The sequence below is a fragment of the Hyperoodon ampullatus genome (genome assembly GCF_949752795.1).
Source record: "Hyperoodon ampullatus genome assembly, chromosome: 5".
Taxonomy (NCBI): domain Eukaryota; kingdom Metazoa; phylum Chordata; class Mammalia; order Artiodactyla; family Ziphiidae; genus Hyperoodon; species Hyperoodon ampullatus.
The window spans coordinates 101243316-101269786 of NC_136918.1; the positions used below are offsets into that span (position 1 = coordinate 101243316).

The 26471-nt window shown below is 36.3% G+C and overlaps 1 protein-coding gene across 4 annotated transcripts in view; it reads right to left on the bottom strand.

Annotated features, from left to right (window-relative positions):
* EPHA6 (EPH receptor A6) overlaps positions 1 to 26471 on the bottom strand; it is a gene marked incomplete at both ends in the record, with an annotated part of 853969 nt that overhangs the window by 282880 nt on the left and 544618 nt on the right. For 2 of the 4 annotated variants that reach the window (XM_079704140.1, XM_079704138.1), the window contains 2 exons: positions 4662 to 4827; positions 5215 to 5262. In XM_079704140.1, the coding sequence (XP_079560266.1) occupies positions 4662 to 4827; positions 5215 to 5262 (214 nt within the window). The remainder of the gene's footprint in view (positions 1 to 4661; positions 4828 to 5214; positions 5263 to 26471) is intronic. The other 2 variants (XM_079704141.1, XM_079704139.1) reach the window with 1 other exon arrangement.

Here is a 26471-nt window from a genome sequence, read left to right on the forward strand (position 1 = left end):
AACCAAACAACCCAATCCAAAAATGGGCAGAAGAACTAAATAGACAGTTCTCCAAAGAAGACATACAGATTGCCCACAAACACATGAAAGGATGCTCAACATCACTAATCATTAGAGAAATGCAAATCAAAACCACAGTGAGGGGCTTCCCTGGTGGCGCAGTGGTTGAGAGTCCGCCTGCCGATGCAGGGGGCGCGGGTTCGTGTCCCGGTCTGGGAGGATCCCACATGCCGCGGAGCGGCTGGGCCCGTGAGCCATGGCCGCTGGGCCTGCGCGTCCGGAGCCTGTGCTCCGCAACGGGAGAGGCCACAGCGGCGAGAGGCCCGCGTACCGCAAAAAAAAAAAAAAAAAAAAAAAAAAAAAAAAAAAAAAAAAAAAAAAAACCACAGTGAGGTATCACCTCACACCAGTCAGAATGGCCATCATCAAAAAATCTAGAAACAATAAATGCTGGAGAGGGTGTGGAAAAGAGAACCCTCTTGCACTGTTGGTTGGAATGTAAACTGATACAGCCACTATGGAGAACAGTATGGAGGTTCCTTAAAAAACTAAAAATACAACTACCATATGACCCAGCAATCCCACTACTGGGCATATACCCTGAGAAAACCGTAATTCAAAAAGAATCATGTACCACAATGTTCATTGCAGCTATATTTACAATAGCCGGGACATGGAACCAACCTGAATGTCCATCCACAGATGAATGGATAAAGAAGATGTGGCACATATTTACAATGGAATATTACTCAACCATAAAAAGAAACAAAATTGAGTCATTTGTAGTGAGGTGGATGAACCTAGTGTCCATCTTACTTCATCTTACAGAGTGAAGTAAGTCAGAAAGAGAAAAACAAATACTGTGTGCTAACACATATATATGGAATCTAAAAATAAATGGTTCTGATGAACCTAGGGGCAGGACAGGAATAAAGACGCAGACCTACTAGAGAATGGACTTGAGGACCGGGGAGGGAGGAGGGTAAGCTGGGACGAAGTGAGAGAGTAGCACTGACATATATACACTACCAAATGTAAAATAGATAGCTAGTGGGAAGCAGCTGCATAGCACAGGGAGATCAGCTCGGTGCTTTGTGATGACCTAGAGGGGTGGGCTAGGGAGGGTGGGAGAGCTGCGCAAGAGGGAGGGGATATGGGGATATATGCATATATATAGCTGATTCACTTTGTTATACAGCAGCAACTAACACAACATTGTAAAGCAATTATACTCTAGTAAAGATGTTAAAAAATAAATGAAGCCACTGTGTTTGTAGAGTACAAGTAATCAGTTAAGAACATTATAATTTTGAAAAAGAATTGTTTCATATTTTATATTATTGTCTCATTGGTTGTTAGCAAACTAAAAGTTGAACAAAGTAAAATAGGTACGGTTAAAGGGAATGACATTGTAAACTACTTTGTTTTGCTTGTTTTAAAAAATTTGAACCAGACCATCAAATGAGAGAGTACCTAATTTCACCTCCCCACTTCACACCCCATCTCTATGCATTATAAAGTCAGTTAATTAAATAATACAGAAGAGAGACTTTAATAAGAAAGTTGACATTACAATAGTTCAGACAGTACTTGAAAAACAAAAGCTATAAAAATTTAAAGATGCGCTAGGAGGGTATGTAGAGAAAAAGACTGATGCTGTCAGTTTGGATTCATATCATTATATTCCTGAATTTATAGTAAACCTACACATATCCTACTATGACATTATTCATTGAAATTCTCCTCTGGATATAAACAGCATGCTTTGAAAATGCAATTTAAAACTAACCAGATAAAAAATGATCCTTTAAATGATTTTTCCTCAGGCTGTAAATTGACTTGGGAGCCGCTCTATGCACCCAAACTCCAGGTTTACACAAACATATTTTTCAGACTCTGCTCAAACGCTGTTGTCTCTTCAACGGTGTTATAAAAGTCACTTTCATGACATTTATAAATCAGTAATTCAGAATATGGTGTTTGCTGTCTGCTGCTGCTGTCACGTGCTTCTAGGGTTCTAATCCTGCACCTCAACTCATTGGTTATCAGATTTTGGTAAAGCTACTTAAGTTTCTAAAAAGAGTTATAATCTTAGCAGAATTAAAAAGATAATTTGTGTAAACTGCTCAGCAGACAGTCTTGCACTTGTTACTGGTCATGTTACTCCCTAATTAAAATCCTCCCATGAATCTTCAATCTCTTCATAAAGCCCAATAAGCTTAACATGGCCCAAAGAGCAACTTTGTCTTGTTCTTGGCCCCTGTATAGTTCTCTGCTTTTAGCTCCCACCATTTAATTTTTCATGTCTCCTCACTGTAGTCACACCAATAGTTGGCTCTTCTTTAAATTTTTCATGCTGTCTCAGGTCTCAGTGCTTTTGCTATTCCTTTATCACCCTTCTTTAAAGAATGAGCCACTGCATCTCATCCTCCAGACCTTCATGATCTATTCATGCTGAATTAGGGCAGCTTCTCTACGCTCTCGTAGCACTCTTTGCATATCTGTCTGGTAGTACATGTCATTCAACCTTGTATTTTTTAATTGAAACTTTCATTTTCCTCCCACAAATCTAGACTATAAATTATGCGAAGGCAGAGGTTGCAGGTCTTATTACTTTTTTATCCCCAGAGACTCACGCAGAGTATGGCACATGTTAACTGTCCTATATATTTTTCATTGAATGAATCAATATTATACTGGGTCATGGTAAGTATGGGACCTTTCTGCTACGGAGTTTCAAAGTACTTATCTTTTACATAACATCTGAAAGAATTCTAGTACTGAAAGTACAATAAGTTGAAATTTAGAGTTAAAACCAAATACAATTTTTAAAATTTAGATCAGAACTTACATTTTCTTATTAGACTAGATTGCTTTGTCTAAAAGTCCCAGACAAACATAAATGAATTATCTAGATTTAGACCCATGAGTTTGAGAGTACATTTCTGACTTGATGATATAATACTCAAAAATGTCATACTTTTAAAAAGTTAGGTGAATTTCTTCATCTGTGAAATAAGACACAATAAAAACACCCTGGACAAGACAATGATGTGACTCTTCCCTGGACCAAACTTTCCTTGAATTGTGTCCTTGGCTTTGCACCTAGATTAAGTCTTGACATGTGGGCAGGGAAGAAAGCAGTCAATAGGACATAGCAGGGATATTTTTTGAATATTGCTTTTGATTATGGAGTTTTGTGATAACTACACTCCCAATAATTTCATCTCTAGCTTGAAAAGTCAATAGTCTTCAGTGGGATTACAAATGACTATCACAGATATTAAACATCCAGGTTATAAGTATTCTTTTTATTCATTTGTTTACTTTCCCTCCTTAAGCTGTATTCCTTCTTAATTAAATATGTCAGTGCTTTTCCACTTTTTAGTTAGATATAGTTGTAACGAAAAAGTTCTTATGATCAATGTTGTTCATTAACCTAAAAACAACAACAAAACACTCCTTCTGTCATATAGTTAGAAACTCACATAGCTTCACTTTCAGGGAGTGATAAACTGGGGGAATTGTGGCTTAATCAGTGGTCTTACCGTTAGCATTTTATAATTCCAATGGAAGGACTTGGCAGGATGGTAGAGTACTGGCCTTGGAAGAAGATAGCCCTTACTTTCAAATTTTATCTTAGCTTTCTTACCATCTGCATGAATCTGACAAGTTGCTCAATTTCCCTAGGCTTCTGATTTCTCATAAGTAAAATTAGGAAAATAATACTGGTCTCATTGGATGTTGAAATGTTTAAAAGGGACAATACATGTAAAATACTGCACATCATTTATGGCACCTATGAGAATAGGCTCAATAAATGGTAGACATTATTATTGTTATTCATAAGTAATTTTTACAATAAAGTTGCTATTCTTGAATTCTTACGCAAATACAGGTATTTTAACAGTGATGGGAACAGAATTTTATTATAATTAGGTATTTAGATATTTTTCCATCAAAGTACATAGCAAAAGCCACCTATATCATCCTTACAAAGATAGCAATGTGATGGATTTCTAAAATTGAAAAAATAATTCAGTGGTAGAACTGGGTTTAGAATGAACATGCCATTTAATGTTATGTCACACGACTTTGCAACGCCTCACTCCCCTCATCTCCCATTTTGGTTTTCAATATGTTGACGCTATGAAATTAATTTGAGTTTCTAATCAAGCCCATGCATCTAATATTTAAACTTATAATGTGCATTTCAGGGGAGTTTGTCTCCTGACCACTGTTTTTACTGATCTAATATAACAAGCGAAAGCTGCATAATTTTGAACTAACTGCTAAAATCATTTGCTCATGGCTTTACTCTCTTCCAAGTATTCATTAGTATCCCATTATGATACCAAGACTGGCGGACAATTAGGCTAACACCACCCAGTGAGACTCTCTGTGTTGTGGCCTGAGTGATGAATTCTGCATAAAGAGACAGATTTAGGCCACATTACAACTGTGGTAGAGCAAGGCATTTCATGAAAATATTTAACGATAGCACCAAAGTATTAACTGAAACGACTGTATGAGTATTTACATGAACGGAATCCTGCATGATGAGACTATTCAAAATTTGGGACATCAGATTTTCAACTATCAGGTCACATTGGAACCATACTAAATTAACATCTCATTTTATATCTTTGTGTGAAACTTACTTTCATCTCCTGTTTCAAACTCAAACTTCTGACTGTATCCACTGTACCCTGTTGCAGTCCTCACTCGGATATGAAAAATGTACTTGGTGGCTGGCTTGAGACCTGTGATGATGGCACTGGGGGCCTTGGACCTCGTGGAGGAGTAGGAGAGCTGCTGCTCGTGGTCCTGGAGACAGAAGAGAAGAGAAGGGGAGTGAAGCAGGGTTATTTTCCTTTACCTCGAGACACTGTAAAGTCAAGCTGAGGAATTCTCTCTCAAAAATACTGATTAAGAACTGGTGCAAGCATGGTTTTCCATAATTTAGTGCTTCGTTTTTCATCAATTATAATGCATATGATATGGTCTTGATTTGGAAACTTATTAAGAAAGATGATGATCTTGTATTCTTGGTGATTTGGATTTCTGACCCAACTCTAAGGAATGGTGGTGGCGTAGAGAGCACGTTTACACAGAATGGCAGCTGCATCTTGAATAAAATGGGCACATCAGATCAGACCGGGCCAGCAGCAAGCAAGGAACAAGGGTGGGAGAATTCAAGTACCCGCTACTCACTTCTACCCGCAGGTAGTGCCAAAATGCCGGCGCTATCCGTGGGTAGACCTGTGGGTGAAAGGAAAAATAAATTAATTGTTTTTTAAAGTTTGCAATCTTTTATCCCGAATCAACTTCACTGTTCCAAAACTCAGTGATTCCCCAGTAGTAACACTGAAGTTGAAGCAACTTAAGACATAAAACGATGAAAATTTTCCTTTGAGGGAGAGTTGACTCCTCTGCAAAATACCACAGTTTACTTTGTAAAGATGTACGAGATACATAATGATTGTGAGGTAGATTTTTTTTTACTCGAAAACAAATTTATGGTTACCAAAGGGAAAAGGTGGGGCGGGGGAGGGGGATAAATCAGGAGTTTGGGATTAACATACATGCACTACTACATATGATAGATAACTAACAAGGACCTACTATATAGCACAGGGAACTCTACTCAATATTCTGTGATAACCTTTATGAGAAAAAAAACCTAGAAAAGAATGAATATATGTATAACTGAATCACTTTGCTGTACACCTGAAACTAACACACATTGTAAATCAACTACATTCTAATAAATTTTTTCTTAAATACAAAAAAAAAAAAAAAAGCACATACTTCTTATTTTCAAAGAACCCTCTGGGAGTATATGTTTCAACTGTGTTGACTTCTTGCCCTCATTTAATGCAGCCAGAAGACCCTGGCCTTTGTCCAGTTCGCCGTTTTTATTTTTATTTTTTATTTATTTGTTTTTTAACATCTTTATTGGAGTATAATTGCTTTACAATGGTGTGTTAGTTTCTGCTTTATAACAAAGTGAACCAGCTATACATATACATATATCCCCATATTTCTTCCCTCTTGCTTCTCCCTCCCACCCTCCCTATCTTACCCCTCTAGGTGGCCCCAAAGCACCGAGCTGATCTCCCTGTGCTATGCGGCTGCTTCCCCCAGCTATCTATTTTAACATTTGGTAGCGTATATATGTCCATGCCGCTCTCTCACTACTTCCCAGCTTACTCTTCCCCCTCCCCGTGAGGTAGATTTTAAAATGGTCTGCCTGTGAGGGAGCATCAAGGACACAGCACAGTATGAAAGACAGCACACCTCAGAAATCAGCAGGATTGGAGGCTTGGTTCCCAGTCACCGTGGTTAACTGCCAAACTACCTCTTCTCACTAACAGGAACCACAACTGACTGAATGCCCTCGTCATTCAGTGTCTTTTAAGTGGGCTGTCTTGTCCACCACCTCAGAACAATTTACTTGTGCCTTTAAGAGATTGTCCACAATATGCTAGTAGTGGGAACACATTAAAGTGAATACTGTTTTTGTATAGTGTTATTGTTCAGTAACTTTATAATGCTGTTCCAGTACGGTATCTGAAAAAAATATTTCTGTATGAACAGCTCTTCTAAATTCATAGGCCAAATTAGGCTACCAGGCCCTTGAGTTAATTCTCCACTATGCTCATTACAAAATATCTAAAGATAGAGATTCTCAGAGATGGAAGTGACTTTCAAGATCATTAATTAAGTCACTCATTTGATGCTTAAATTCGATCTATAATATTCCCATCAAGATTTCATTTAGCCTTTGCCTGAAAATATCTGTTGTTCAGGAGACCTTCCAGGCAAACGAAGTAACCTACATACATGCAGAATGTATCAAACTGCATTTATTGGCTGGTGATCCTATAAGATTTAGAACTAGGAAAATCATTTTCCTTAGGCGACTTTTGAGGAAAAAAATCCTTAAAGATCATTTTAAAACGTTATGGCCTTGAGAGGGGGAAGATGGCGATAGAGTGAGATGCGGAGGTCACCTTCCTCCCCACAGATACACCAGAAATACATCTACACGTGGAACAACTCCTACAGAACACCTACTGAACGCTGGCAGAAGACCTCAGACCTCCCAAAAGGCAAGAAACTCCCCACGTACCTGGGTAGGGCAAAAGAAAAAAGAATAAACAGAGACAAAAGGATAGGGACGGGACCTGCACCAGTGGGAGGGAGCCTTGAAGGAGGAAAGGTTTCCACACACTAGGAAGCCCCTTCACTGGCGGAGATGGGGGTGGTGGAGGGGGGAAGCTTCGGAGCCACGGAGGAGAGCACAGCAACAGGGGTGCGGAGGGCAAAGCGGAGAGATTCCTGCACAGAGGATCAGTGCCGACCGGCACTCACCAGCCGGAGAGGCTTGTCTGCTCACCGGCCGGGACGGACGGGACTGGAAGCTGAGGCTCGGGCTTCGGTCGGAGCGCAGGGAGAGGCCTGGGGTTGGCGGAGTGAACACAGCCTGCAGGGGGTTAATGCGCCACGGCTAGCTGGGAGGAAGTCCGGGAAAAAGTCTGGACCCTGCCGAAGAAGCAAGAGACTTTTTCTTCCCTCTTTGCTTCCTGGTGCGTGAGGAGAGGGGATTAAGAGTGCTGCCTAAAGGAGCTCCAGAGACGGGCGCGAGTCGCGGCTATCAGCGCGGACCCCAGAGACGAGCGTGAGACGCCATGGCTGCTGCTGCCGCCACCAAGAAGCCTGTGTGCGAGCACAGGTCACTCTCCACACCTCCCTTCCGGGGAGCCTGTGCAGCCCGCCACTACCAGGGTCCCGTGATCCAGGGACAACTTCCCCGCGAGAACACACGGCGCGCCTCAGGCTCGTGCAACGTCACGCCGGACTCTGCCGACGCAGGCTCGCCCCGCCTCGTGCCCCTCCCTCCCCCCCGGCCTGAGTGAGGCAGAGCCCCCGAATCAGCGGCTCCTTTAACCCTGTCCTGTCTGAGCGAAGAACAGACGCCCTCTGGCGCCCTACACGCACAGGTGGGGCCAAATCCAAAGCTGAACCCGGGAGCTGTGCGAACAAAGAAGACAAAGGGAAACCTCTCCCAGCAGCCTCAAGAGCAGCAGATTAAATCTCCACAACCAATTTGATGTACCCTGCATCTGTGAAATACCTGAATAGACAACGAATCATCCCAAATTGAGGAGGTGGACTTTGAGTGCAAGATTTATTATTTTTTCCTTTTCCTCTTTTTGTGAGTATGTGTGAGATTTTGTCTGTATAGCTTTGCTTTCACCATTTGTCCTAGGGTTCTATCCGTCTGTTTTTGTTTGTTTACTTTTTTAAAAAATTGTTTCCTTAATAATTATTTTTTTATTTTAATAACTTTATTTTATTTTACCTTACTTTATTTTAATTTCTTTTATCCTCTTTCTTTCTTTCTACTTTTTCTCCCTTTTATTTGGAGCCGTGTGGATGAAAGGCTCTTGGTGCTGCAACCAGCAGTCAGTTCTGTGCCTCTGAGGTGGGAGAGCCAACTTCAGGACACTAGTCCACAAGAGGCCTCCCAGCTCCACATGATATCAAACAGCGAAAATCTCCCAGAGATCTCCATCTCAACACCAGCACCCAGCTTCACTCAACAACCAGCAAGCTACAGTGCTGGACACCCTATGCGAAACAACTAGCAAGACAAGAACACAACCCCACCCATTAGCAGAGAGGCTGCCTAAAATCATAATAAGTCCACAGACACCCCAAAACACACCACCAGACGTGGACCTGCCCACCAGAAAGACAAGATCCAGCCTCATCCACCAGAACACAGGCACTAGTCCCCTCCACCAGGAAGCCTACAAAACCCACTGAACCAACTTTAGCCACTGGGGACAGACACCAAAAACAACGGGAACTACGAACCTGCAGCCTGCAAAAAAGGAGACCCCAAACACAGTAAGATAAGCAAAATGAGAAGACAGCAAAACACACAGCAGATGAAGGAGCAAGATAAAAACCCACCAGACCTAACAAATGAAGAGGAAATAGGCAGTCTACCTGAAAAACAATTCAGAATAATGATAGTAAAGATGATTCAAAATCTTGGAAATAGAATAGAGAAAATGTAAGAAACATTTAACAAGGACCTAGAAGAACTAAAGATGAAACAAGCAATGATGAACAACAAAATAGATGAAATTAAAAATACTCTAGAAGGGATCAATAGCAGAATAACTGAGGCAGAAGAATGGATAAATGACCTGGAAGATAAAAGAGTGGAAATAACTACTGCAGAGCAGAATAAAGAAAAAAGAATGAAAAGAACTGAGGACAGTCTTAGAGACCTCTGGGACAACATTAAACGCACCAACATTCGAATTATAGGGGTTCCAGAAGAAGAAGAGAAAAAGAAAGGGACTGAGAAAATATTTGAAGAGATTATAGTTGAAAACTTCCCTAATATGGGAAAGGAAATAGTTAATCAAGTCCAGGAAGCACAGAGAGTCCCATACAGGATAAATCCAAACAGAAACACACCAAGACACATATTAATCAAACTGTCAAAAATTAAATACAAAAAAAAATATTAAAAGCAGTAAGGGAAAAACAACAAATAACACACAAGGGAATCCCCATTAGGTTAACAGCTGATCTTTCAGCAGAAACTAGGCAAGCCAGAAGGGACTGGCAGGACATATTTAAAGTGACGAAGGAGAAAAACCTACAACCAAGATTACTCTACCCAGCAAGGATCTCATTCAGATTTGATGGAGAAATTAAAACCTTTACAGATTAGCAAAAGCTGAGAGAGTTCAGCACCACCAAACCAGCTTCACAGCAAATGCTAAAGGATCTTCTCTAGGCAAGAGACACAAGAGAAGGAAAAGACCTAGAATAACGAACCCAAAACAATTAAGAAAATGGGAATAGGAACATACATATCGATGATTACCTTAAATGTAAATGGATTAAATTTTCCCACGAAAAGACACACTGGCTGAATGGATATAAAAACAAGACTCATATATATGCTGTCTACAAGAGACCCACTTCAGACCTAGAGACACATACAGACTGAAAGTGAGGGGATGGAAAATGATGTTCCATGAAAATGGAAACCAAAAGAAAGCTGGAGTAGCAATCCTCATGTCAGACAAAATAGACTTTAAAATAAAGACTATTAGAAGAGACAAAGAAGGACACTACATAATGATCAAGGGATTGATCCAAGAAGAAGATATAACAATTGTAAATATTTATGCACCCAACATAGGAGCACCTCAATACATAAGGCAAACACTAACAGCCATAAAAGGGGAAATCGACAGTAACACACTCATAGTAGGGGACTTTAACACCCCACTTTCACCAATGGACAGATCATCCAAAATGAAAATAAATAAGGAAACACAAGCTTTAAATGATACATTAAACAAGATGGACTTAATTGATATTTATAGGACGTTCCATCCAAAAACAACAGAATACACATTTTTCTCAAGAGCTCATGGAACATTCTCCAGGATAGATCATATCTTGGGTCACAAATCAAGCCTTGGTAAATTTAAGAAAATTGAAATTCTATCAAGTATCTTTTCTGACCACAACGCTATGAGACTAGATATCAATTACAGGAAAAGATCTGTAAAAAATACAAACACATGGAGGCTAAACAATACACTACTTAATAACGAAGTGATCACTGAAGAAATCAAAGAGGAAATCAAAAAATACCTAGAAAAAAATGACAATGGAGACACGACGACAGGAATAAAGACACAGACCTACTAGAGAATGGACTTGAGGATATAGGGAGGGGGAAGGGTAAGCTGTCAGAAAGTGAGAGAGTGGCATGGACATATATACACTACCAAAAGTAAAATATATAGCTAGTGGGAAGCAGCCGCATAGCACAGAGAGATCAGCTAGGTGCTTTGTGACCACCTAGAGGGGTGGGATAGGGAGGGTGGGAGGGAGGGAGACGCAAGAGGGAAGAGATATGCGAACATATGTATATGTATAACTGATTCACTTTGTTATAAAACAGAAACTAACACACCATTGTAAAGCAATTTTACTCCAATAAAGCTGTAAAAATAAAAAAACTTTATGGCCTTGTTTGTCAGAACTTTATATGCTACATGGTTATTCTCTGTCTAGCAGAGGAATTGAATTTGTCACCTATACCCCAAATACAACTGTTTATTAAACACAAAGTACAAAGAAAAATGAGTTAACAATAGCAACATTTTAAATAAAAAAGACAAAACAGATAAATTGTAACTTATATTTATCCCTAGGTCCTTTCCAGATTAGAAAATAAATAAATATCTGCCTGTTATAAAATCCAAGAAAATAAATTCTATAAAATCATTGGTGGCAGTAATTATCTGCTAAGGGCCTAAAGAAGCAGCTTTCTAAGATGAAAGCCTTTATAATTAGGGGGTTTAACACCCATATTGCGGAGAAAGAAAGTCTGTGTTCTATTGGAAGAGATAATACTGTTTCTGGTAGAAACTTGTAAAAACTTTTGGATTATTCATTCTTACATAGAAGAGGAGAATATTCCACCTCTCACAGAATTTTCTGCAACATTAGAGTATTGGGGTATTCTGAGTAGCATTGCACAGTATGAAATTATGATTGAGAGAATTTTAAAATCCTGAAAAAAGAATTTAGTCTTATCCTTAAAGAGAGGAGATACAGATTGAAAAATTTACTTAGAATTGCCCCATAATAATTACACATTATGTCTTTGCTGCTTCACGAAAACAGCTAAATAGTAATTTATTACTCAGTAAAGTTACAGGGAGCAAAGGACTCCTTTTGCAAATAGCTTTTAGCATGTCTGCTGTTATACAGAAGTGTATCTATAGCTATATCCCTGGAATAAAAATCATTAAGTAGGAAGTATGCTCACATGGTTCCTCAGCCTACAACACAGCAGTGCGGGGGCAGCTGCCTCGCCTCACATCTTGCCTCCTCGGAGCACGCCAAGAAAGAGAGCTCAGAGAACAGTCATGTGAGTTCCTCCTTCCAGTGCATATCAGCCCCCCTCCTCCTGGTGTTTCCAAGCTCTTGGGAAACTAAGTTAGCACTTACCCATGAAAAGCGTAGGGCACTTACTGTCCCAGAACTTTGGCTAATTGCCTTTCTGCTGACACATCAACTCTAATTCAAAGTAGCTGTCACCAGATAGAGACAGTGCTTTGCTGCAGAGCCATCGAGATCTCTTTATTTATCCATGGGGGCTCAATTCTGAACATGCTTGAATAGGGTATGTGTGAGAGTTTTTCTAGAGTTTGTACCATATGGAATTGCTATTTGTATAATACCTATGTCTTCAACGTTCCTAGGTAATACATTCCATTGTTCATAAAACTATCTTACAAGTTTTTTACCCTTGCTAAATCCATAATAAAATCTTCTCATTCTTAATATTATTCATTTTAGTACTTTCTTTTTTTTCTTGATCAAGCTTTCCAGAGGCTTGAACCAACTTTTGGCTTTACCTCTCTATTGTTTCTTTGTTTTCTATTTCATTTAATATCTGCTCTTACTATAAATTATTTTCTTTCTTCGTTTTTTGTGTTAATTATATTGTCTTCTTTTACATTTCATGCTTAACTCACTAATTGTCAGTACATCTTTTCAAATACAATTTAAGTCTACAAATTTCACTCTAAGTACTGCACTACTGTACTTCATAAGTTTTCATGATATATTATCAACCAGTTCTGAATATTTACTAATTTCCACAAATACACTACTTTTTTAGTCTTTGTGGCAGATCCAGGATTATTATTTCACACTTTTAAGGGTCAAAACAGGTTGTCAGGCAGTAAATAAATGGCATAAAATGAAGCTCCAAAGGCATAACACCATGGGTTGCAAAGTACACTGGACTGTGGATAGGAGAGCACTGGCAGTCTTCTGTACTAATGTTCATTGGCTGAACGTGAAACAGTTTTTGCACTACTTCCCCTTGGATAAGCATAAATAATAATATCAATCATGGGACAAATCATTTAGTAGCAATACACTTTAATGTACTGTTATGTATATCATTTCCTAAAATAAACATATATACAATTTCTATTTTATATATTTGTATTCACATATACTAAGAACATAGTTCAGAACTATAGTGTGAACACAGAGCATTCACTATCAAACAATATGCATGTATTACTCTCTAGAGATGTAGACTTTTATTTAAGGTTCTCTTCTCAAGGGCAGAGCCTGCAGCTTAGTCTCAGGAATTGTCCTGTCCCAGCTGCTGAGGATCTAGGTTTTCCTGGGAGTCTAATCTTATTGTTACATTGAACCTTTCATTTGCTTAAGATACTGACTCTATGTTTTATCTCTATAGATGTCAACTCTTCATGAACACTAACAGGGATGTTCTTACTAGAGTCTGGACCCTCTTAGCATTCAATCTGAAAACTAACTTAGTTAAAAGAAATAGGCTCAGGTGTCCAGTCACTATGGCTGCATCTTTCTGCAACCAGAGGTAACATGGTCTGTTATCAACAGAAGGCAGCATGTAAAGAATTCTGGATTAGAATTCTCCTGTCTTGGCTCGATTTTGGTTCTGCTTCTATTATGTACTTTGGTAAGTCACCTTCAAGACTTTGATTTGCTCATACAGAAAATTCATTCATTGCACCGACATTCACTGAATGCTCTCTATGGGTATGGTTTTAGGGCTCTATAGTAGATCTGTCTTACATAATCACCAAAGTTCTACCTAAGCAATTATATTCTATAATTTTTGTATGTTATAAATACAAGTCCGCTCTCTTCTGCTGTGACTGATTCTCATCATGCCTCATCTTAATCTCTTGAGTTTACCGTCCCACTTATGGAATTAGATGCAATAGGCCCACAAAGTGGTCATCTTTTAGCTGGTTTGCTTTCTCTTAAAGTCTTTGGGTCTAGGGGGTTTTCTGTAAGATGTTACCACGTTGCTGTATTTTTAAAAAATTTTAAACTAATTGGATTACATATGTGATTAAAAATTATGTTGTAGAGTTCTTTTGTACAGATATATAGATCTAAATATATATCAGCAATCATAAGATAACAACCATGATTTATGCAGTGCTTTACAATTTGCAAGGTGTTTTCACACACATTCTTTATGTAGCACTCATAATAATCTTGTGAAGCAATAAGAACTGGTAATATTTTTAGTCTCACTTAGCATATGATGAAATTGGTGCAGAAAGAATAAGTAACTTACCAAAGCACGTCACATAACTAGTCAGTGGCTTCTGTTAAAGTTGTGTTTTCACTATCCAATTTAGGCAGATATGTGCAGGGCAAAAATGCTTATAAATTAGACTTTGAGCCAAGGTAATTTTTTTCACACTTTATGTTCTTGATTATCTGATCACTAGAAATAACTTCAAATTTAAGACAGACTGTGAACCAGATAGTAATGATTTGATGGCATTAGAATACTTTTATATAAATAGTTCCTCAGTGGTAGAAACAATTTTCAACATTGAAAATTTCAAAGATAAAGTTATTTTCTACTAAGGTTAACACATCCAATTATTCTGCCTTTATTTTTTTTTCTATTCTGATATTATGCCATATAGACAGATTCCAGGAAATTCCAAGGGGCTTATAATTCATCCAATCTTCCAAGGAACATAAAATATTCGTGTTTGGGGCTTCAGAATAGAATTTTTTTTGATAAGGTCCAGGAGATTCTTCTAGAATTTTTTATGTATGATGGTACTCTACATGGCTTTATTCACAGAACAGTACTAAGAGGACAGACTAAAAGCATTGTTGGATTTTCCTTTATCCTTTCAAGTCATGCCAAGGTTAAGTCATCAGGAATAGGTAAAAGTGCTATTAAAAATTAGCACTCTACTACCACAATCATTATTTTTTAATTAGCAATGTCCTAATTAAGCCAATGGTAAAGCTCTTGTTCTACTGGCTAGGAGATTGAAGCTATAGAGTCCTAAGAAAAGAAAATAGTGGATGTTAATAGCTCTGCTAGGGGTCATCTAAGTCATTTTTTGTCTCTTTTCTCTTTCCATTTTGGTGTCTGTCTTTCTTACCCTGCCTCTCTGTCACACATACAAACACACACACACATACATACACATACACACACACACACACACATTCATCAAATTCATGACAGAAGACTGTTGAGATGTCTCCATAATAATCGTCTCAAAACTAAACAAATTACAACCACATTTAGAACATGATTCATTATCTGCAGAAAGATATTTTCCCTGACAAAGAAAGAACTGCACAGCCTAGAAACATAAAGTTTGAAAGGTTATCAAAGAATCCTGTTGCTTAAACAATGGTATTAGCAAACCTGAAAATATTTTACTTGAATGAAAGGAAGTTATTTCACATGACCCTAGGAAAAGGAAAGCTTGTGTACTAGATCCTGCCAGAGTTTAACAATTGCTTTCCAAAGGAGAGAGACAATGAATTTGGTGTATTTTATTTTATAGGTCATTACAATAATGAGCCCTACCTGGGCGCAGGTACTTATACCCTGGCTGAAAGATTCCTTACGATTTTTCATATTTTTACTTTGATGCTGCAATCTCCTGATTACTAATGTGAATTCCCAAGTGCTATAGAAGTAGAAATAATATATATGTTCCTGGAAAGGACAGGCTTCCCTAAAATCAATATATGGGCATTGTGCTTTGTTCCTCAGTTTGCTTTTGAATTTAATTAGAATGAGTCAATCTCTGAGTCATGAACTCCTAGTGCACTCCGGTTGTAGGACTGGCAAAATAGAGCATCAGAATGAGCTGTGTGAGCCCAGGAACTGAAGTTATAGCATGTCCATAAAATAGGCATACTTATATAAGAGCTTATTGTCCTAAAAAGTCATCTATTTTCATTCTTGTATCAGTTGCTTTGATTCATCCCAAAGAAGTGTTAATCTATACCTTTTTTAGAGCCTTTTAGAGAGAGAATCTTATTCTACTCCAGGCAAACCATAAGGTACACACACAGGTTCTTCCTAATTATCTTACTGAAATTTAAAAACAATAGTTTTTTTTTAATATGTGAAAATGTCTCTGCTAATGATTGAGCTATAATAAACCATCATTTTCTCTCTGTTAATTATGACTGTCTACCTAGAAATTCGTAGAGGATTAACTGAAAAGATTTAGAACTAATAAGTCAGTTAGTTAGCCAACATACAATTATCAGTTGCTTTCCTATACACTAGCAATGACCAGTAAAATTATATTTTAAAATATTCCATATACCATAGCAATAGAAACCTTATAATACTTAAATATATGACAAGAAATATGCAAGACCTGTATGAGTAAATCTATAACAGTTTGCTGTATAAAAAAGAAAATCCCTTGTTTTCATAACTGTAATTCAAAGATCTTTTGTAGAATACTACATAGTAGCAGTAAAAGTAGGAATCTTATTTTCTTTGTTCTTGAATGGATTAGCTGTTAGTGTGGAACTGTTAAATATAATTATGTCTGATTTAGGTTTTTAGTAGATATCTAGGTGAGAACTTTTCTTCCTTTTTCTTACACTGTAATTTTGTTTGTATTTTGTTTTTAAAATGTGAAATGGATTTTGAATGTCATAAAACAATTTATCTGTATTTGCCAAGGTGATTCTATGTTGTTCACCTTAATTTAGTATATAGTTGTGAACAACTATCTTTGCATTCCTAAGATAAACCATACTTGTTAATACTTGGTTATAATATAGTTCTAAAATTTTTATTTCAATTTTGGATTCAGTTTGATAATATTTCAAATAGAATTTTTATACCTCTCTTTATAAATGATCTTGGCCTAGAGTTTTCTTGTTTTTACCCTTTTTTATTATCAATATCTGGTTATACTATTTGGGTTAAGCTATATTTAAGAGAATGTATTATGAAAATTTTCATTTTTTAATGTTCTGCAATAATTGATATAACATGGTAATTATCTGTTCATTGAAACCTTAATTGAAAGACCATTTCAGGGACAGATATTTGACCATCTTTTAAAATTATTTCATCCTATATTCAGATATTCTTCTTATTCAGTTTTGGTAATCAACAGAAAATTATCCATTACATTTATATAGTACATTTATTGATGTAAATTTACAATTAGGCTTGTCCTATTATTGAAAATCTCTTCCATAAATAACGTTTTCCTCCTTCTAGTCAAGCTTGTTTATAAGTCTTCAAAAACACTGGATTTTGATTTTTTAAATCCAATATACTTTTCTTGATTCAGTTTCATTAATTTTTTATTTTACACTTATTCATTCCTTCTTCCTCATCTTTTTAAGGTTTGGATATATATGTATCTCAATGTCTTTCATTTTAGAATAGTTTATAATTTAAGTCATTTACCCTTAAATATGTGTTAGTTAAGATAATATTCTAAATTTTCAAATAAATAGATATCGGGGTGAGATGGGGGGATTTTTTAAAACGTTTTTAATATTGTTGCATGATTTTCAAGGAATGATTTAAAGAATGAAGGAATAATTTTATACTACCTGACTCCTTCCTCTAGTTATTTCAATGCATATCAATATATATCAATATATATGCCTAAGTAGACAGCAATTTCCTCAAAAATGTGATATATAGTTGCTTCAAAAAACAAAACAAAACAAAAAAGCAAAGGATGCTGGATGCATAGTTAGTGTTTAATACATATCTACTGATTGATATTCACAAAGGAATACCTAGCCATCATTTAACACCTGGTACAGCTCTGGTCACATATCATTGGGAACTGGACTACTAGAACTCCTGCTCCAATGTAGGAGCACAAATTGGGATGGCTTCCAGCTCACACTGATTCTCCTGTGACCAGATCTAAATTAGCCCCGCAATCGGGAGAAAATGGGGCTGGTGCTCAACAAAGCTGATTGCCCTAGAGACAAAAGCAAGTGAAAATAATTATGGATTTCTTCTCCAATGACACTGAATCCATCATGAAAAATACAGAAAGAGAATTACGTTGAATAACCTCAGCTGTTCTGACTGTTGCCTTCTTGAGTCTAGAACATTCTGCTCTGCCTTGGATTCTACATTTTGACATCCTTAAATAATCATCAGAGTTGGGTTTTGATGCTGGTAGCCAAAAGCGTTACTTTCTTTTCTCACAATCATTTAAGTACACAAGAGGGAGTTTCTAATTTGGGGAGAGAAGGGGTTAACAAGCTGGTTGGTAGGGTGTTCCAAGTTAGTGGGTAAGGTGTTCTGAATTTTTTTTAAAGTAAAATTTGGCTACTGCTTTGATAAAATTACAAATTAAGCATAAGTAAGAAAAATGTAGAAGTAGATATTCTAAGTACACAACTACTTTCTGACTGCACTTTTGGAGAAGTATCATTTAGTATACCACAGCTATAATTTACTATAATCAACTTTTGATTATCCACAGTAATCCAAAACAGGAGATAACCCTAAATCACTTATAAATGCATTCGTGACTTTTTTTCTTATATTCCTTCCAATGTGTATCTTGTTTCACCTAAAATGAAATTAAATGCACTCCTTGAACATTAAATGTTGAGCAATAGTAGGAGATGGCAGCAAAGTACACCTGATGGGAGCAGTATATTGCTCTAGAATTAAGCATTCATAATTGATTTTCAGAGAACAGATAAGTTACATGCAGATAATTAACTGCTTGAAATTGTGGTTAAATTTACTTTTAGGGAAAATGGCTAGATTATTCCAGTGTGACCTTTACAAAATACTGGTGCTAGAATAAGACCAATGGAGTCCTAGTGGTAGTCAGTTTGTCTATGAAAACTGCGAAGATTATACAATCTCAAAGGGTCAGGCTTGTTGTAATATAAAAAGCCAAATAACACGTAAAACCCTTTTACAGGCTCCAACAAATGTGTTTAGCATTATTTCTTTCTTTTAGGAGTTATTATCAATAGGTGGTGCATTGAACTTAGGGCAATGATAGACCTATGCCTTGAGGTAATTCTGCAGATGCTGTGAGAGGTCTTTCTAAAAATTTAATAAGTGTTTTGCTTGCGTGTTAACCTCTATATTCTCACTGCTTAATGCAGTGTTTCTAGCATATTGCAACCTCTCATAATTACAACGATACATGATACATCATGATACATTAGCCAAATATACTGAACAAATAAATTAATGAATTAATTGTTCTATATGTTTAGCTTTTAAATTATACATATTGTTATAGCAATTTAAAATTAGTGTGCATAAATGAATGATAATTCAAATGAGAGATGAGAAAAATTGTTTTGTTGGCTTATGGTACTTCCATAATCAAAATGCAATAATATTATGTCATTATAGCTGGCTTGTTTTCTTCAGAACATTGTGGAGAACAGCCAAGATTCTACTTGTCAAAAAATACTTTGCAAAACAATATGCTTGAAAAACCTAAGATTTGTGCTGAAATATCTTTTAATACATATATATTTTAATATTTATTCAGTTTTAACTTTCCCATCTGTCTTCATGTAACCTACCTTATTGCAGATGGGATACAGATTTTTCTTCCATGCTCTATTACTCCATAAATATTTACAATGGTGTTCAAGTAGAAATTAAATGTTTAAAGCTTGATACCTGTCTCTGATACCTGTCTCTAAAGAAAGTGCCTCCATCCCAAAATTCCTTAATGATTTTCTTAGAAGTATGTTATAGACAAACAACAACTTTAAGTTTATCATTCATTTTTAAGGTTTTGGGTAACTTACAAGAATTTTAAAACCATGTGTAAATTTGGTGATAAGAATAATAACATACAGAGAGAAAAAGGAGGGAACATATGTAGAATAAAACATTTTAAAAATTCATATTTACTGAAGTATTGAGGATGAATAAAATTATCTAAAAAGGGAGAAATGAAAAGGAAATTATAATCACTATAAGAATATTTGAGGATTACACTTAGTTTAGACATTTTTTAGAAAAGTTTACAAATTACTGCTGATGTCAGTAGTTTAGGTCAAGTACTAAAATAGCTATATAAAAGCTAGTTAAAAAACAACTTTTATCATAAAATTAGGATAAGTTATCAATAAATGCTACTGAGAGGAAAAAACCACACTAAACATCTTTGCAAACATTATTACACATATGTTGACTTTTTCAAATATAAATGGTATTCCAAATACCATTAACTGTGATCTGATAACAGATATACTTGTTTTGTTCAAAACTGAAACAAAGATATCTGTTAAGATTGATGTACCTAGGGGCAAGACGGGAATAAAGACACAGACCTACTAGAGAATGGACTTGAGAATACGAGGAGGGGGAAGGGTAACATGGAATAAAGTGAGAGAGTGGCATGGACATATAGACACTACCAAACGTAAAATAGATAGCTAGTGGGAAGCAGCTGCATAGCACAGGGAGATCAGCTCCGTGCTTTGTGACCACCTAGAGGGGTGGGATAGGGAGGGTGGCGGGGAGGGAGATGCAAGAGGGAAGAGATATGGGGACATATGTATATGTATAACTGATTCACTTTGTTATAAAGCAGAAACTAACACACCATTGTAAAGCAATTATACTCCAATAAAGATGTTAAAAAAAAAAGATTGATGTTCGAAGCTACAAAGCGTAATTTATGTTTCAAGGAATGCAGTCACACCTCCTCAAAAGAGAGATTTTAAACCTTCTTTGTAAGCGATATCATCTTGACTTGAAAAGCATCCCATTATACTCTAAATAACTCAGTATTTTCAGTTAATGATCTAAGGCAGTCATTGCCTTTAAATGTACTCAGAGGACTAGTAATATTAAGATGTGCATCAAATGAATGCCTCAAGATTTATAATAAAATACAATAAATAGGTTTATCAAGATACTGTGACTGGAAACTGAGTAATATCTCATCACTGACAGAAAATAAGTAATATATTAATAAACACTGCAGTAATTGACAGCTTCCCACAGATCACATACACACACACATACACACACACACACGGTTCTTCTAGTTTCAATGCTGCTGTTTAAAGTCAAAGGAACTTATAAGTGTGTAGATGACTACAGACAGTGTTAAAGGCAAGAAAAGGAATTTAAGGCAAAGCAAACTCATTTTCCAGAAATATTATTTTAATCTGCATCATTATCAAACAATGGATGTATATTATTTATTTACTCCATATATAAACTAGTTTTGAAATCAAATTAGAAAAAGAAAATTATGATGAAGTAATAAGTTAAATTTAGGGTAATATAAAATATAATCTGGACCACAGTGAAGAAGTTCTTTGCTCGTAGTCACAAATGTTGCCCATTTTAAGTATTCATGTAGTTTGTTCTAGGGTGGTGGGGGCGGGTAGTGGCGCTAGTAATGGATGCTTTTTCCTTACACATGCAGAAATCTTCTTATTTTCAAGTTTGGGTAATCTGATCTGTATAATTCTATTTTATTTGAAATGACCACATTGACACAACCCAATGTGCAGTCCAGATTCAAAGAACTGAAAAACTTCTTTGTGGAAGTTTTCTTTTCTTTTCTTTTCTTTTTTTTTACTTTACTTTTCTAAATTAACTATTTTTTTTTACCCTACAATATCTCCAGATACAATTATTGAAATAGTTTTAAATTTTTAGAATTTCATACACATTCAAAATTAATAAATTTGCTTTGGCCTAGTACAAAATATACTTATTTTTAAAATTAGTACAGACTAGAAACAAAGCATGTAATATAATATTATGTAGGTCTAAAATCAAGTAGTACAGCAGATTAAAGATGGTGGCAAATTCTTTTACACCCCTTTCATTGAAAAGTCAGATCTTTGCCCCCCACCCCTTGAATCTGGTCTAGCCTGTAACTGATTTGACCAATAAAGTAGTGTAGAAGTGAGGCACTGTCAATTAATTGCCCAGTCTCTAAGAAAACTGGCAATTTCCACTTTTTGCTTGGAGCTCTGAATTGTATGGCTAGCCTGAGACTGTTAAGCTATGTAGAAGACCAAGGTAGCCACTTGGAGGAGCCTTGAAGAGAGAGGAGGTGAGGTGGGAGAGAACAGAGGGAGGGGGAGGGAGAGGGGGGATGATGATGAGCTCCTAAGCATGGCCATTCCTCAGGTGTTCCAGCCCCTAGCCTATTTTCTATCATTCCAACTGAGGTCCCAGAAATTGTGGAGCAGAGATGAGCTGCTCCTGATGTGTCCTGTTCAAATTACCTGACCCAGAGATTCATGAGAGGTAATACTTATTAATTGTTATTTTTAAGCCACTACCTTTTGGGGGTAGTAATGCAGTAATAGGTAACTGGAACAAGCAGATTGACCATTAACCTGCATTTCATAGACCTCTAATATGGATTGATTCTATTTTTTGTCACTAGGTTGGGTGATGGTATTTTGAAGATTCTGTCTTTACACATGAAACTTAATCAACTTAAACATTCCAATTATCTGATTCTTTGGAAGAGTCAGATAAATTTTAGGCCTGCAACAACAGGTTAAATTAGTCAAAACAAATTAATTGAAAGTATAAACAAAATATAACATAGTTAAATTTTTTTTAATGTTAACACTTTCATAGTATTATTTTGCAGACTCTATAAGCAGTCCCAATACCCAGAAAATCCTCAAAGCTTCTCTGTGGAGTAGGTCTTACAAATGACAAGACTGAGATATAGAAAGATCAAGTAAGCTGTCCAAGGTCACTCAATAAATTAGTGATAGAGCTGGGATTTGAATCCAGGGAGTCTAGCTCTGGATTCTGTGCTGTTATTTATTACACTATGTAGCTTCCAATATTAAGTATTGTACTACAGCCACATATCATTAAGAACTTTATATATTATGTTAGAGTTTATATTCCCTTTTATTAATATATTGACAAACACAGAGGTAAAGAAAAAAGTTAATCTAGATTCTATATATTACAAATAATTCACAATCCTAATCATAGTATGAGACTGATGTTCACAATACTTAGTCTAACAAAGGTGTAAATAGCTTGTATTTTGTTGCTATTTCATGGGATTTTGAGTATTCATCAAATCACCTCCTCTTTTTACAAGGTAATAGGCAAGAGGCTCATTAGGAAGAATAAAACTGTTATTTCTTTTGTCACAAAAATTAAGTATCTAAACTCATCTATGAAGGCAAACTAGAAAGAGTGAGCCAAACTAATTTCCTTTATGTGAACTTTCATTTCAATTTTTCTATCATAGTGAGTTTAGGAGGATATCTATGTTACAGTTCAAAAAAACTAAGAGCTTCTCAAGGCTTTATTCTGAGATTACTAATTCTGTTATAGTTTCAACAGGATATTCTATATTTACTGGTAAACTGATGACCTTACTAATTAAAGTACTGAGTTGGAATTTACAGATACAGTGCTGTCTTTCTGTGACTCACAGAGAGATGAATGTAAGCATATCATAATATTACTGAGCCAGAGCACACTCAGATGAAAAATAAACATAAAAGCCTCAGCTCCATCCACCTCACAATATTGTTGTGTTACATCAAATGAGAATGCATATGAAAGCATATTGTAAACTGGAACATCCTCTTCATATACAAGATAGAATGGCTATTGTTATTGCTTCCATTGGTATTATTAAATAGATGTCTATGTAGTTGGTGGAAAAATCTGTCACTTAAGGTAAGACATAATATTTTAATAATGAATTATATTCTGAGTTAGTAGACGGGAATTGCATTGGTTATTTAGTAAATTAATCACTCAGAACTACAGAAACTTTCATCTTTTAATTCCATGTCAATAAAGTTAGTAGGAAAAATCAGCTGAATGCCCAGGAGTCTAATGTCTTGTGTGATTAGGGGTGCAATTGAGATCTATGGGTGAGAATAACACCAATGTCTAGAAATTTCTTCAGATGACAGATCCTCCTTTAGGGTTCGCTACTTGGGCCTCAAGTTAGTACTTGCATCTGTGAGCATGACCAGTTGACTAGTTGTTAATGTAGCTCTCACTGGTACAATGAATTAAAAATGGTGATTTGTAATAATCCTTAATGTGACATGTTTCAGGAGCTAAGAGGCACTATACATCTGTCAGCTACTGCCACCTATTTGTCATGTTACAGATGAATAGCAATAAAAAACCTTAGCCACTGTGCTAACCAACCAGTGAACTAAGTCTTCAGAAGGACTATATGGTGGTCTTTTAAAAATATGTAGCTGTTGGGGCTTCCCTGGTGGCGCAGTGGTTGAGAGTCCGCCTGCCAATGCAGGGGACACGGGTTCGTGCCCCGGTCCGGGAAGATCCCACATGCCACGGAGTGGCTGGGCCCGTGAGCCATGGCTGCTGAGCCTGCGCGTCCGGAGCCTGTGCTCCGCAACGGGAGAGGCCACAACACTGAGAGGCCCGCGTACAGCGAAAAAAAAAAAAATGTAGCTGTTAAATATATTAAGGTAAAAATGTTATGATGCATAATTCACTAAATAGGAAGAAAACTACCAAGGGGTTGTTGATAGTAGCAGTTGTAATAGCTATACACATTCAGGCATAACTGAATTAGAAAGATTTCATCCATCTACCTACTGTGATTTACCCCATGAAATCACAAGAATCAAGGGACATATGGAAATAATGATTGCATTGATTGCCTTCTTTAAATGTCCTTGTGTGATATAGAAGGATGAAATATAGGTTCTGGGAGCAATTTGCCTTTGCTAACTGAAACAGCCAAAAACAATTAATTTACACTGCATTCAACCATGAAGAACTGCAGAATACTTCCTCTGCTAAAGCTTTATATTTTCTAATTACAGACTTAGATTTTCTATTACTAAAGGTTTAAGGAGTATCTAAATTAATTCTAATATTCTTCCTTTTTCAATCATTCTGTGGGAATGTTGACATTTCTAATAGTATTCAAGTCATTAGTTTCTAATTAAAATATACACACATATAGGAACATAAACCTGTCTTTTTCAACATATATAAATTGAGACAAAATTTCAAGAATAAACACTTAAACAAACTCAAATAGTGTTCACCATGAAAATTAAAAACATTAAAGGAAAACAACTTTTCAAATATTAGAATTCGTAATAATGAAATTCTCTAATTTTCCAATGATATACTCAAGTAAATGGGATGTCTATTTTTACTTATTTTCCCCTAAAAATATTAGATCAGTGTGGATTCCACAAGGTCACTGCAAATATATGATATTAAAACACAGCCAAATTCTGCAGCAACACAAATGTTTTTATGAGCAGCAGGTGTATTCTTTGAAAGACTGTAAAGCTATTAACAGCTCAGTAAGGAGTACATAACACTAGGCTGTTAACTCAGCCTCCCTTATAAGAGTACTGAGGAAGGACATTTCAAAATCATTAAGATAAATGCATTTTCAAAAGTAGCCAATATGAATGCTTTATGAAGAGAGGTTCATCTAAACTTTATCTCATTAAAGTAATGAATTTAGTCTTGATTTGAATACGCCCATCCAAAAAAATTATTTAATTACTCTGAATAAAAATCAAATCATAATTTTGAAACCAAATATGTTCTATTCATGATAAGTATATTTTTTTAATTAATTAATTTATTTATTTTTGCTGTGTTGGGTCTTCGTTTCTGTGCAAGGGCTTTCTCTAGTTGTGGCAAGCGGGAGCTACTCTTCATCACGGTGCGCGGGCCTCTCACTATCGCGGCCTCTCTTGTTGGGGAGCACAGGCTCCAGACGCGCAGGCTCAGTAGTTGTGGCTCACGGGCCTAGTTGCTCCGCGGCATGTGGGATCCTGCCAGACCAGGGCTCGAACCCGTGTCCCCTGCAATCGCAGGCAGATTCTCAACCACTGTGCCACCAGGGAAGCCCCCATGATAAGTATTTGAAAATGAATTCTAAATTATTTTATTTTTTGCAAGTTCCAGAATTTGAGGCTTATTCTAACACAAATCTACGATACCTAGCACAGGTACCTGCCATCTAAGAATTTGGTAATGCTATTTTAATGAATGAATGAGTGATGTCCTAAGATATTTTATAAATTGTTGACATTTCAGTTGCTCACCTTCGAAAAATTATTTGTGATTTGACTCCCATGAGGACACCTCTAGGTATCTGCTTCAAAGTCAGACAGACTTTAGTTTTATTAGTTTATTGTAATTATTTTTTCATATAGTTGCCTTACTCATTAAATCATTTAAAAATTTTTTCAAATTTAAAAGGAATGAGGCTGTCAAAAATGTTTCTGGGTACAGATTATTTGAGGCATAGAATATTTTATGATGCCCAATAAACTATATCTACTTTTTTATTTTTCATCTTTTAAATAAGAATTTTATAATGAATTATTTAATTTGACTTGGATATAAAACTATGCAGTATTTAAAAATTAATAGAAATAGAATAAAACCTAGCTACTTTTTTTTCTTCCTTAGAGCTCTTGCCTCAAATTTATGCTTCAGTGAAATAAATAAAACTACACATCAGAATGGCAGAGTTACTTAATAAAAATGTTGGATTGATTTACACTGGCACTGAGGATTATTTTTCCACACCCCTCATTCCGAA